Source organism: Chamaea fasciata, unplaced genomic scaffold (genome assembly GCF_029207755.1).
Source record: "Chamaea fasciata isolate MVZ Bird 193981 ecotype frontalis unplaced genomic scaffold, bChaFas1.0.hap1 SCAF_11, whole genome shotgun sequence".
In the NCBI taxonomy this organism is placed as follows: domain Eukaryota; kingdom Metazoa; phylum Chordata; class Aves; order Passeriformes; family Sylviidae; genus Chamaea; species Chamaea fasciata.
The window spans coordinates 1724990-1738378 of NW_027094096.1; the positions used below are offsets into that span (position 1 = coordinate 1724990).

At 45.5% G+C, this 13389-nt stretch overlaps 1 protein-coding gene across 1 annotated transcript in view; it reads left to right on the plus strand.

Annotated features, from left to right (window-relative positions):
- Positions 1–6411: 6411 nt before the first annotated feature.
- The window catches only part of VAMP2 (vesicle associated membrane protein 2), a 45391-nt gene continuing 38413 nt past the window's right edge, over positions 6412–13389 (plus strand). The window contains exon 1 of the mRNA XM_066193931.1: positions 6412–6483. Within this exon, the coding sequence (XP_066050028.1) occupies positions 6482–6483 (2 nt within the window). The 5' untranslated portion in view covers positions 6412–6481. The remainder of the gene's footprint in view (positions 6484–13389) is intronic.

The window sequence follows — 13389 nt, forward strand, 5'->3', positions numbered from 1 at the left end:
GCAGCAAGAAAAATCCCAAAACCAAGCCCTTGGTATTAGTTGTGCTGCAATTAGATCAGTCTGAGGGAAAAAATCTGGCTCTGAGGTTCATTTCTTGCTAGTGTATTTTAATCTTCTGTGGAGCCTGCAACCAGCTGCTGTGGCTATCAAGCCTAATGCAGTTAGCTGAGTAATTGTGGAGACTTGCGTGCACTTCCTGCTAAGACAGTAATTTCATGATAATTACCAAAGACAGACTCCTTTTAGGAGACCTGTAGGGAAAACAGCCCTTGGATGAGAAAAGACACTTTTTGGAAACCCCTCCTGATCTTAGCATACACTCAAGTTTCATTCGTGTTAAGGAAGAATAATACCAGGGAGAAAGACTTAAGAAGAGAATTTCAAATTGCATAAGAATGATTACAATAACTCAAAATTAATACATTCAAAAAGCAATAAACTGAAAATAATTTTTGCCTCTGCTTACTTTGGTTAAAAAACATGAATAGCTATTACTTGTTTTTTTGTTTCCCTTTTTCTCCTTCTAACTGAAAACAGTAAGTGTAAAGGCACTGTTGCAGGAACATGAGCATTGATTATGAATTTTAACAAATTTCGTATCATTAACTTTGTTGAACAGTGATTTTTGCTGCTGCCCATACATTGACATTTTCCATTGCACCCTGGAGTTACAGCTCTGGTGCAACAAAAACTGCAGCAAAGTTACTCCTGGAAACAGTGGGGTTGTCCCAGTGGCAGTGCCGGTGTGTGCCTGGAGAAACAGAGATGCTGCCCCTGCTCATCTCTTGCTGGAAGCATAGGGAAATGGATATAAGATTAACACAGAGACAAGGAAGACTTGGAGAGTTAATTTCATCTCTAGTGCTGCCAGTGACTTAATAACCTCTAGCTCAAGTTGTTTAATTAGCCCCTGTTTCCTCGTTTGTGAAACATTTAATCCAACAGAGGTAACAAGGTATCTGTGGTTCTTCCAAAGCTGCTCGGGAAATACTCACAGAATTTCTTGTTTGAAAATGTATGCAAAATATAATCTTGGATATACTTACACTTTATTCTTGGGAGACCCAGAGAAGAGGCTCAGTTGAGAAAATCTCTTCTTGAACAGCCGCTCTCGCTTTTTCCGGCTGTGCTTCCCATCTCCAGTGCTTTCTTCTGTGAGTTCCTTCTTTCCTTTGTGCCAGCTCATTTTATCTGTCATAACTACAGCACCTGCTTAGCTGGAAACGGCAGTCTGAGTCCGAAAACCTCTGCTTTGCTGGGTTGTACCGGGTGAAATCTGGATCTGCTGCTCTACAAACCTGAGAGGGTTCGGGTCATGCAGGAGATCACTGAGCAGCCACTTTCCATCAGATGAAGCAAGTACCTGCTCTGGAAAATCCTGCAGGCACAAAGTGACTCTGGATAGTCTTGGTCAATTCCAGATAATTATGGAAAGTAGGCTTGGATGTTACATATAACGAATATTTCCCTCTGCCTGCTCTCTTTCATGATTGAGGAGGTCCTTAAAGCAGGAGTAGAGGCGGCTTGTTTGACACAAGCGAAGAGCCAGGAGCCAGGGAAACAGCTTTGTGCAGGGAACAGAAGCAGTGAAATAAATGTGAGACAGAACAAATGCTGCTAGGCAAAAAACAGACCCCTGAAAAGATGAAGAACCAACTGGGGATTTTAGTTAAGGCTTGGAAATTGTTTCCTTTTTCTTTTGATAAAGCAGTTGATTAGCCCGCATTTCCGCGTTGCAATGCTTTGTCTCCAAGAATTATCCCTTTGGCCTCTCTGATCAAATTACTCCCTGTGCTCCACATTTGATATTTGGTAATTGCATTAACTTTTGGTTGCTTGACTTACAGGGTCATGTTCCCCCCTCCTGTCTCTGTTGTCTTGCTCCTGCCTGCTACAAATATTTTCCACAAATCTTCAAAACAAACCACACAAAGTTTGTAGGCTTAAAAACAAAATAGGCAACCACTTTTAACTTTTTCTTCTTTTGCTCTTCTTCTCCTCCTCCCACAGCCCCTCCTAGCAGAGGCTTTTAAGCAGAATTCCCTGAACCCAGTTTTTACCATAGGGACACACACAGGCAGGAGGGACTGGGCCTCCCTGTGCAAATGCTTGGCAGGATCACACCTGCAAAGTTTTCAAAATTATCCATTAATACACACTAACAAGAAACTGTAAATACCTTGAAGGAGCACAGAGCATCACACCTTGCTACTCAGGCTTGGTAATGAGCCACCCAGGGTTTTACCAGAACCCAGGAAATTTGGACCTGGATCTCTCACAGAACTGGCAGAAAAGACAATCTATGAAAGGAATTATAAATGTTTTACCGACCTGTAAAAGGAAACTATCACTAAAGCACTAATAGGCTGTGAAGGAATGAATAGAAATTGTGAGTGAAAGAAAATTACACACTCCACTATTACAGACTTGGGGTTTTAATTTGTGACAAAATAATCAGCAAATTCAAGACCCATTTTAGGCACACAGTGGTACTGAGGTGCAGCTCTGCAGAACAGACCAGCTGTGGCTAATAAAGGCAGCAACTGGGCAGGCAGGAAGGGATCTGCCTTAGTTCTGAGAAGTGAGATGCAAAGGCTGGATCATTCAGTACCAAATCCTCATGTCTAAAAAGGCAAGAGAACAAAATGAGCCATTGAAAATAAACATGCAACATTTGGTGACAAAGGATTGAAGATGCTTATAATAGATAATTTCTTAATCTTTTTAGATAATAGTTTTTGAGAAATTGTACTTTGGATATGTATGGTATTTAATTTCTCTTTTAAAGATGAATTTGTCTGGCTATGCTGAGTTCCCAGTGTCATAAGTTCTGAAAGTTTAGGGGGAATTTCTCCTATACTTTGTTTAAATGCATTGCCAGATCAGAAGATTTGAAAATGCAACATTTGAATAATTGATTTATTTGCCTTGTTTTTCTTTTCCGCTTAAATCTTGTGAAACTTAATTACCATTGCTTTCTATAAACCAATTAACTGCTCTCACCTTTCTTACTTAGCACTGATAGTGTTCTGTTTTGTGAGCCAAAGTAACCAAGAGCAGTGTTACTGTGGCTGGCCCTGAGATTTACTCTATTGTATGGGCAGTCCTTAAACCTACAGACTACATGATGACTCTTCTGAATGGGGATCCAACCTGCAGATCTGTGAGAAAATACTCAGGTTTCTCTCAGGTGAAGATCGTGTAACAGCAGTTCATAACAGTTTCTAGTGTTTCTAATAATTTTCTGCTTACAAGCCAGCTCTAGCAGCTGCAAGACTCCAGATGCCAGAACTGATTTCCACTGATGATGGCGGTTGGTGGCTTTCATCCTCAGACATCCTCAGCAGTGTATTGGTGAAACAGAAACTGCCTTCACAGACACAATTTTGCTTCTGGACAAAATACAAATTACGGATGAGGTAAAAGACCAACAGTTTGCAAAGCAGACTGATTGTTTTCCATACCCAAGAGGGGCAGGCTGAAGATGCAGGAGGTTATTTTCCAAAACTGGAGCATTTCCATAGCCATTCCTCCAACTGCACCAGCCCTGATCCTGCTGTTATCGTTATACCAAACAGAATAAGAGGGAAAATCTTTGTGGCAGTGCAAACAGACAGAGCAAAAGATGCCAGACTGGAAAGGAGATCTGGAGACAGGAAAGTACCTGAATAGCAACTGGGGGACAATTTCTCTGCGGCCCCAGGAGGTAGATTTTCTGATTCAGTTCTGTGACTTAAATGAAATTTAAGCCGTTTGAACTAATTCTGGTCATGTTATTTTTGTCACCACAGGGTGTCTCTGCATCACTTCTAACACCAAAGGCTTTGGTGGCCTTTAATACTAGTCTGCAAGCTCCAGGGAATGTAGGGCTAAAGGAAATGTCCCCAGGTTAGCAGTGGAATTTCCTCAGGATCGTGAGCCTTTTTGGATTGGAATGGTGATGCCTTCATTAGCTGGCAGGATTTTTTTTATTTTTTAGGAGCTACAGCGCAATGGTGGTGTTTAATTTGGTTTTGAGAGTTCTCTGGTACCACTCTGGAGTAGCCTGTGGCCCTACGATGTGGGGCACTGGTGTTCCTTCAGCTCAGTCTGTACTGTGCTCACAAGGTCTGAGGTATTTTCCCTGCACCGAAACGCTTCTGCTAATTTCAGATTTCTAATTTTCCTGACTGCCATCTCACCTTTATGCTTGTGTGGGTATTTTCTGTTCCACTTCAATCAGGATAAAGCTGGCATGGGGTCAGCACAGACACTATCATTTGCTCTGGACAGTTTGTATAATAAAACGTTTCAATATGTTGGGTTTGGAGTCTTCCAGGTTTTTGGGGTTTGTTTGGTTTGTGGTTGTTTTTTTTTTTGTTTGTTTGGGGTTTTTTGTTTTGTTTTGGGTTTTTTTTGGGGGGGGGGAGGGGTGGTGGTTTGGTTTTTTTGTTGTTGGGTTTTTTGAGTCTTGCGAGCTTTGGTGTGGCACCAACACTTGTTCCACCCTGCATGTAGTTGTAGTAATGACTGGGAGTGAGACCACAGAAGGGCAGAAAGGTCTGGTGGAAGGTCTCTCTGTCCCAGAAGCTCCTGGCCTCACATCCAGGCATGACTTGTCACTTTCTCAATATTCAGATGCGGCTTGGGTTGGAAGATGAAGGTGAGAATGTCCCTGGTAGCGGGTGGTGCCTGTTTGGTGCAAGCCTGCGTGTGGCTGCTGCTGTGGCTGTGTGCTTTAGGGATATCACATAAATAATCATATATATAAAACATTATATAAGTGCATCTTTGTCTAGGATATCTGAAAAGTAAACTCTCCTCAGGAGGGAAGAGTTATGGAGGAATTCCAGATGAAAAGTGCTGAGTAATCTATGGGTGGATAAAGCTTGAAGGTAGTTGGGAACCTGGCAGGTTGTCATCAGGGTGTACCAATTGGTTGAAACTCCATCTTTACCTAGAGAGAATACAGTTTGAAGTGTTTTATACTTCCATTAGGAAAAGTTTCTCGGGGCCAGGCTCTAATGAGTGTGATATATGAGCAAAAAAACAAAGGCTCGAAGTGCTGCCCGAAGTGACATTTATTCATTCACGCAGATAATTGGCTCCAGCACAAGAGACAGAAACACCCTCCAGTGGCAGGAGGTGTGAGGAGTCTTTAACGCAGTGAGCAAGCTCTCAGGCAGCAGAGGAGAAGGGAGAGCGGTTCCTGTGACTGTCACTCGGAGGGGTTCCTTAGCTCCCCAAGGAGCTGGATCCCTTCTGAGCTGACAGCCCATGACTTACATCTGAATCAGGCTGTGATAACATCTGAGCCCGGATTTGGGCTATAGCTGAGTGTCCTGATGTCTGGGCTGTGGGTGTTGTCACATTCCCTGGCTACATTCTGCATGAAAATGCTCAGCTGGTTGGTAACAAGTTGAGAAATTGGGCTTGATGCCTGGTTCACCCTCAGTAACTGTGGTGCTTTGCCTGTTGCTCGGAGGAACAATTCACCTTTTCTTAGATTTCCACGTCAGAAAACGCAGATTTGATCTGATGACGCTGTTGCGCTTTATTCCCAACAGGCAGCCCAAGACCTGAGGTCTAGATACTTAGCAAAGCTACTTGCCTTGTACCTAAATACCTGGTTTGAATGGCCGGTGCTGGCTGCCGCTGACACCCATTGAAAATTAGTGAAGGCAGTGGCAGGTGAAGCATCTTTTTACAAGTGAACAAGGCACCATCGGGACTGTTAAATGCCACTTCTTGGAAAACCACGCAGACTTTCTTGTTCATTCAGTCTTTTTAGGGCACGTGAAGGCCTTGGTTTGAGTACAGAGAGGAACATGTGCTGTTTCAGAGTAAGTTTTGCTCTCCACAGGGGGATGGGGCATGCAAGGGAAGTGCTGACGTTCATGGAGGGTGAGGTTGGATGCCTGGAATGAGGTTGAGTGTGAGGTGATGTCTAAGCCAGAAACAAGGGCTGAACCTCACTTGAGACACAACCTTCCCAGAAACACTGCTTGATCCGGTAGTTTATCTGTCTCCGGGTTTGCTCTGCGGGTTCTCACCCACAAATCCTCACCCACGACAAGCGGGGATTGAACAGCAGCACCTTCCGTCTATTCGCTCCCTTTTAATTTTCCTTTTTCGCGAGAAGCAGCAGGAAGAAGGTGGTTAGAGAAACCCGCAGCGGTGCTGACCTCGCCCCGCGGCTGCGGGCCGCGGTGAGCCCGCTCCGGCGAGCCGCCCCAGCGCTGCCGCCGCTCGCCGCGGGAGGAGCCGGGGCCGCCGCGCTCCGTCACTCCGGGACCGCTCCCGGCAGGAGGGTGTGGACGGGGCACCTCCGCGCCTCGCCTCTGCCTCCTACCCTGTGATGCGAGGCGCAGGCATGCTCAGTAGCCGGTGCCTACCCCTCCTCTCCCGACAACGGTGCCTACAACAGTAGGAGCCGGCTGGCAGCAGGCGCGGAGCCGAAAGCCATCTTTGCTGGAGAGGGAGGCAGCGCTCGCCCCTCGCCATGTGAGTAGGGGCCGGGGGCGCGGCGGGGGCCCGGGCGGCCTCTGCTCCCTGCCGCAGCGCAGGGGTGCCCCTGGTGCGGCCGAGGGACGGCCGGGGGCCGGGGATGGACGGCCGGGGGCCGGGGATGGACGGCCACGGCTCCAGGGCGGGGGGCTCGGCAGGTGCGGCTCTCGGAGCTGCGGCAGCACCGCCCCGTGCGAGCCGGGCGCCTGGGCGCGGATGGGCTCTGTCTGTGTTTATCCAGCAGCCCAGGGGGTCACCGGCACGTTTCTAGTCGGATTCGTGCTGAAAAGGGGAGGCTGGGCCAGGATCCTCAACAGGTTCGAGTCAGGGTTGTTCAATAGCATGAGTCACTCGGCGCTGCTGCTCCACAGCAAACGGGTCCTGTTTGTTTTCAGTGTCTCGTGAAATCTTCTCTGGCAGACGGATGCTGTCTGATCAGTCCAGCCTCACCTTCTCCAGTGCCAATGGCTTCCTGTCAGCGGTGCTTGATTGTAATCTGTTCCTTTTTGTTCCCGTCTCTCCAAATACCTATTCCAAGTTTTTCCATGGAGCATTAATGGAAGCATTAACGTTCTGTGCTAGGCAGCGGTGAAACCCCCGAAGTCCATTCTGAAACCAGAAGTGAGCTGAGGTAAATAGGAATTGTTCAGACCCCTCTTCATTCACAAAAGGATTCAGGCAGCTGAATGCATCATTTTACTCTTGCTTCAATTCATTGCTCATTCCCAGTGACCCTTAAGGGAGAGCCCAAGAAGACGTCTCAAACAAACAGGCGTTTGTGCTGCTACTGGGTGATCTTATAAGAACTGGAGCTTGGTTGATTCAGAGAACACGAGGAGCGCAGACTGTGATTAAATTGCTTTTAAAATATTTTCAATAACCAACTGTTCTTCAGGAGGCATTTTCAAAATAGAGTCTACAACCACAAATTCTGAAATGTTAGTTTTTGCCTTTAGGGCAGTTTCCTATATAATATCTCAGACAAGGAGCTTTTGTTCGAGTTGTCCAAAATATTTCCAAAGCAAGGAACTCCTTGGAAGTAAAAAAAAAAAAAAAAAAAAAAAAACAAACCCAAAACAAAACCCAAAAACTTTCTAATAGAAGATTCCTCATGCAAACACCGAAGTCTGTCAGTTAAAGCCAGTTCATTGCAGGCTCCTGTTGCCTAGCTGTGTTTCCATTGAGCCAGATGATGACATCAAACATTCCTATTTGCATGTGAGCTGTTCTTCAATGATTAATATATGAGTTTGCTGCTGCAGTTTTTTACCCTCTGAGCTGTTCTGACACTAAGCAATAATCAGATGATGTTTAACATAACCTGTGTGTGTTTCAGTCTTGGTGAATGTAGGTTTTCATGAGAGCATTTGTAAATGAAGTAGAAAGGGTGATACTGATATAACTTGGTCATGCTTCTTCTGTAGGGGCTTTACGACAGACTTTTGACAAAAAATAGAGAACAGGAAAGCAGTTTTTGTCTAATGTGGCCAAATGGACTTTCAGTCTGATTATCGAAAGAGAACCAAGACGAACAAGCAGCTTGTCGCTGGCAGTGTCATTTGGCTTCAGTTTCACTGCCAGATATTGTAATGAAACCTTTCCTTTGAACATCTCCATCAATGTCATGTCCCAGTAACTGCCGAGTTACTGATGAACAGCAGAGGTGACTGTGGGTTAGCTACTGCCTTGCAGCAGCAGCTGTAGTTGGCTGGCTATCAGGGCCAGCTGCTGGTGAGCACCAAACGCTCTCTGGAGGTCCCTTCTCCTGCTATTCCACCTGTGGGAGTGTCGGGCTCCTCCTGTGCCCGTCCAGACCTGCAGTGACACACTCCCAGTGCTGTGACTTCACTGCTGGGATAAAGATCTCCTGCCCTGGGCCAGGTGCCAGCCCCACCCAGCCCAGTGTGCTGTGCCCTGCAGCAGCTTGCAGGGTTTGCCCAGGAAGGGTGCAGTGGGTGTGCCCAGGTATTCCCAGAATGCTTTCCCAGTTTCCAGCTCAGGAAAAGGAAGACGCTTGGGGACTGTCTGAACCTGGGGAGAGCTGTTTGTATTTCATGACTCCCAGTGGGTTTTGTTCTCTCAATAAGACGTCCGGCTGCTCAGTTTGTAGCGTCCTGAGGTGAGGAGCTCTGCAGTTGGACCATACAGAGTGTGGAAGCAGCTTCCTCTTGGTTTGGAGCTGACAGGGAGCAGGTTCTGCCTGATCTCACTCTTGTGTTGGAAACCAGAGAACAGTGTTCCTTATTCACCATGTTTTCTGTGATCCATGGGTGTGTATCACCCCAGCAGATCTGCGTGATTCACATCAGGTGGGAATCTGTCCCAGTGGCCTCTCACAGTGAGCACAACCCAGGGCAGGACAGATCCATTCAGTGACAGACAACTTTTCTCTTTACACAGGCAGAGGAGAGGAAGCTGTAACATCTAAAGGTTGAATGAAAGGAGAAGGATATAAAAGGGACTTAAAGCAAGAACAGAGAAAGGTTAGACCTGGCGGTACAGCTGGGAAGATTGTTCTGGGTGTGAGGAGGAGCACACAAACTCATTTGAAGGAGATTTGAGAAGCAGCGAAGGACAAAATGGTGCTCGAAGTTGAGGTGATTCTGGGCTTTGTTCCTGGCTGGAAAGCAGGCCAACAGCAGCAGGTGAAGTTATAGATTTGCTTCGTTTCCAATGGTCACAAGTCAGTGGGTCATTCTATACAACGGCAGCTCAAGGCATTGTGTCATCTGTTGTTTACAGCCAGGTCAGTGACCAGACAGCAGGGTGCCTCTGATTACATTAATCCAGTACTAATGGGCTCCATTGCAGGGGACAACTTTTGTGAGACAAGCAGCAAAGCAAAGCACCTGGTTCTCCCCAGGGCAAAATTGTATCTCATTCCTTCGGTAGCATTTGTTTTTAATTTTCCTAAAAAAAAATTCTTGTGCCTGTTTTAGAGCAGCAAGGAAGGGACAGGTGGGATTAAAATAGTTCCAGCAGTAGCAATGAGTTTGTTCTCGTTGAATATCTATTCAGTTTCTCTGAGATGAATGTCATGACTGTTGTCTCCCGTTGTTTGTAGAGCAGTACTTAGCCCTGCTTTTATGGGCATAATTTTATAAAACTTGTCAAAATCTCCCTGCCCTTCTCTTACACTGATCAGCAGAGACAAACTGATCCACCGATCCAGTCCTGATCCACTGCTTTCAGAGAGTTCAGTGCCTTAAAAGTGCAGCCAGCCACTGCATGTCCTAGGAAAGTCCAAGCATGAAATGGAGGGATACACGCTCTAAGTGGTGCAGCTGTTCCATGCTGTAAGTGTCTATATTCCCTTAGAAATATATTTCACAAGAAATCTGCTGAGCAGGAGGATGTGAGTGTGTCCCCTGGAGCTCTCGGAGTTTTATTCCTGGTGACCAGCTGCCTCAGACCCAGCCAGGCCAAGGTCAGCAGTGACATTTGCTGGCATTCTCCCTCCTCCCTGCAGTCTGACAGAGGGACTGATGCCTTGAGACTCTGGTTCACACAACCATGGCTGTGGAGGGGTGGGCTGCTCTTCTCATTTAGGGGGTGTAATGGAGCTTGCAGTGAAAATAACCAGGCTGTTGTCAGAGCAGCAGGGCTGTGTACATTGGAAAAGGATGTTGAGAAGTGGGAAGCACCCCATTTTCAGCACAGTTCTGTCCTGACTCATGGCTCTGAGGCTCACAGATCTTAGTAAGAGCCTTGAGGTAAGGGTGTAAGAATAGGAGCTGCTGCCTGGAGATATCACCAGAGGGATTCAGGTGTTTTATTCATTGTTTGCATCCCCGACTTTGTTCTCTTGTGGCTTCATGCAGACACAGATCAACTTCACGTACTGCAGTAGAAATAAATGCTTCCAGCTCACATGAAATGTTATTCCTGATACATTCAACTTGCCATTTGAAGTAAGGGTGGCCCAAGTAAGTCGTGCATCTTTTGGATATTTGGGTGATGAGTCCTTGAGAGTGTGGAGATCAAATTGTGTGGTGTCTCAGCCAAGGAAGTAATCTCAGAAAGGGAGCTACTGGGACTGATATGTGCCAAGTACGGGCAAAGATTATGTGTCCTAATGAACACTCTTCCAAACAGGCTAAGATGAAGCAGATGAAACCCAAACACACGTAGCTTGGTGGTCCCTTTCCTTGTGACTTAGCTCTCCTTTGTTCTGCTGTGCATCAGCCACAGCTTGTTCCCCTTGACTCCCAGGCATTTTTCACAGATAGTTCCAGCTGTGGAGTGACTCACAGGACACTGAGAGTGGCTGCAGCAGAAGATGAATTGGTCTGGCAGAAGAACACTTCTCCTTTTTTAGGAGCCATTTCCATAATTAATGTCTTCCTGAAGAATCACTGATCAGGCTGTAGAGCACCAGGCAAAGCCATGTTTGTGTGCACGTGTGTACAGAATGTTCCTGGGTGGGGGGATGAACAGGCAGGGCTGAGGGGGGGAGAAATGGATTCAACGTTCTGCCTCTCCCTGACTGCCACTGTGCTTTCTACCAAATAGCCACGTCCGGGGAAAAAGGGTGGAAGGCAGGAAAAAGGAGAGAGCAGCCAGTCCATCGAAGTATCAGTTCTGTGCATTCGAGTCATTAATCACCAGACAAAGAAATCAGAAATATTGAAAACCAACATGCTCCTCTGCCACCATTTGTGCGATGCAGAACCCATGGAAGCTGCTCCCTGACAGCCTTAGTCAAACGTTTACAGTTCCAGCAGGAGCAGCACAGACAGTCAGGAATAAGTTCAGATTGACCAAACTGTTTGTTTTAAGCAATTACAACTCAGGGACAGACTATTCTCTCTCCTACGTCATTCAGCACTCTCTGCTGTCATTATTCATAGCCATTACCTGCAATTAACCGGCCTGGGTTTCTTTAATGATGCAATTCCTTTTTTAACTTGTGTCTGTCTGATTGAGCACTCTAAAGCCTTTTTCCATTATTCACTGAAGAACCATCAAATTATTGCAAGGTGGGGTTCTTTTTAACTGCTCAGCTATGACAACCTAATGTTTTTTCAGTGTAAATTAGTAAGTAACTCATTGAAATAGAGCTATGTGTTCCTATGCAAGTGTTTTGTTGGTTGCAGCTATATTGCTGCTTCTGCACTGGGTGATATATTTAGAATGGAAGTTTGTGAACAAATTATCTGAATTACTTGATCCAGTTCGTTGATCTTTTCAGACAAAAAAATTATAAGAAAAATAAAAGTACATTTCAGAATAAATGAAAGAAAAAATTATTTTATCAGGTGTTTTAACTTGCACTTGGACTCAGTGTCACAGCATCAAAAGAGAGCTCTTCTGGAAAGTAAAGATTCTCCTATGATCACCTTTCAGAAGATAAACCCCATAATGTTTCAGGAGTAATGTTTTGTTTAGTTTTTTGGTTTTTTAAATACCTTCTCATCTATTGCAGTGCACTTCCAGTATAAACCAGTAGATGTATTGTAATGGTTTCCAATACGTGGTCACTGCATATTTGGAAGCACCAAAAGGCTGAAATTTTGGGTTTGCGAGGAGTCTGTGCTGTGACCTTCAGTGGACGTTCCATTAATTTGAAACCTGTCGAAACCACACAGAATTGCAACAGCCTTCGCTAGTAGCTGGAGACAGAAGCAGAACTGCTGGGTGGTGGGAACACCCCAGAGGCTCTGATGGGCCCTGCCTCGTCCAGTGACCTCCGTGGGCTGGAGCCTGAGCAGGCAAAGAAGTGTCCACAGAGTTTCCAAAACTCCTTACGTGGTCTGGAAAAGAGTTGAAGAGAAGAAACACGTGGTTGATAAGTGAACTCTTCTTAGTGCTTGGGACTGGATAGGTGCTGGTTTTCTTTTCAGATGTTTACACAAGATCCAGATGGGAATTCATATATTAAAATTTTAAATTTTTAATTGGTAATTGAAATTTGAAAAGCTAACAGAATTAAAAATGCAGTCATTGCAGCGAAAGTGTTTTTCTTATTTCCTATTCTGGAAAATGTGTTGTTACAAAATTATCAAAAGACTTCTTTGCATTCTAGGGAATGAAGTTGCCAAATTTGGTTTGGGCTTCTTGAAGGACTGGAGTACCAATGTTCAGGAGAGATGTTTTGAAAACTGTTTTGGGAGATAATAAAAGATCTGACTGGCTGGTGTCCTGAGCAGGTCCATCGAATGCTTTGAACAGATGGTTGCACTAGATGATCTCCAGAGGTTGCTTCCAACCTCAGTGCTTCTCTGATTCTGTTCGGAAAGGTCAGTCAAAATTGAATATGTTCGAGTTAATTAAACTAACATTTGGCTGTTTCCCAAACATTCAAGATCTTGACGTTTCATCCACGATAACTTTGATTTTCAACCCCTTGGCAGTGGATGCCACAGAAATACCTCCAGTAGAATAGGACAACATATGGTATTCAGGAAGGGAGGGAATGTAGAAGCTTGGAAAAATGCAGATCACTGGAATGCATTATTAAATTTAGCTTGAATGCTAAAGTTTGTGTTCTTCCCACAGAGAACAAAACCCAGATTCTCTGCAAGTGAGCTTTCTCATCTTTCATCTTCAGTGCAGTCTTCTCCGGCTTGGTGTCAGCTCCCAGCTCTCTACACCGTGTCTCACAAGACCTTGAGAGTCTGGAAAAAGCCATTGTGCTGTTCTCCTGTAAATGCTGCCTCAGTAGAGCAGACTGATCAATTTAATAAAACCACGTGTGCTTATAGCAAGTGAGAGTGCTCAGATCCATACCAGAGGAGAGGAAATCTCCTCTCACGTGCAGCACATGAGAGGAGCCGCTCACAGCAGGCAAGGAGGGGTGTGCTGGCCAAGGCAGGAGGTGATGCCTTGGGGTGGCTCCCTAGAACAGAGGCTGGACAAGATTAAGAGAATAAAGTGGGTGTTTATTAAAGGCCTCCAATAGAC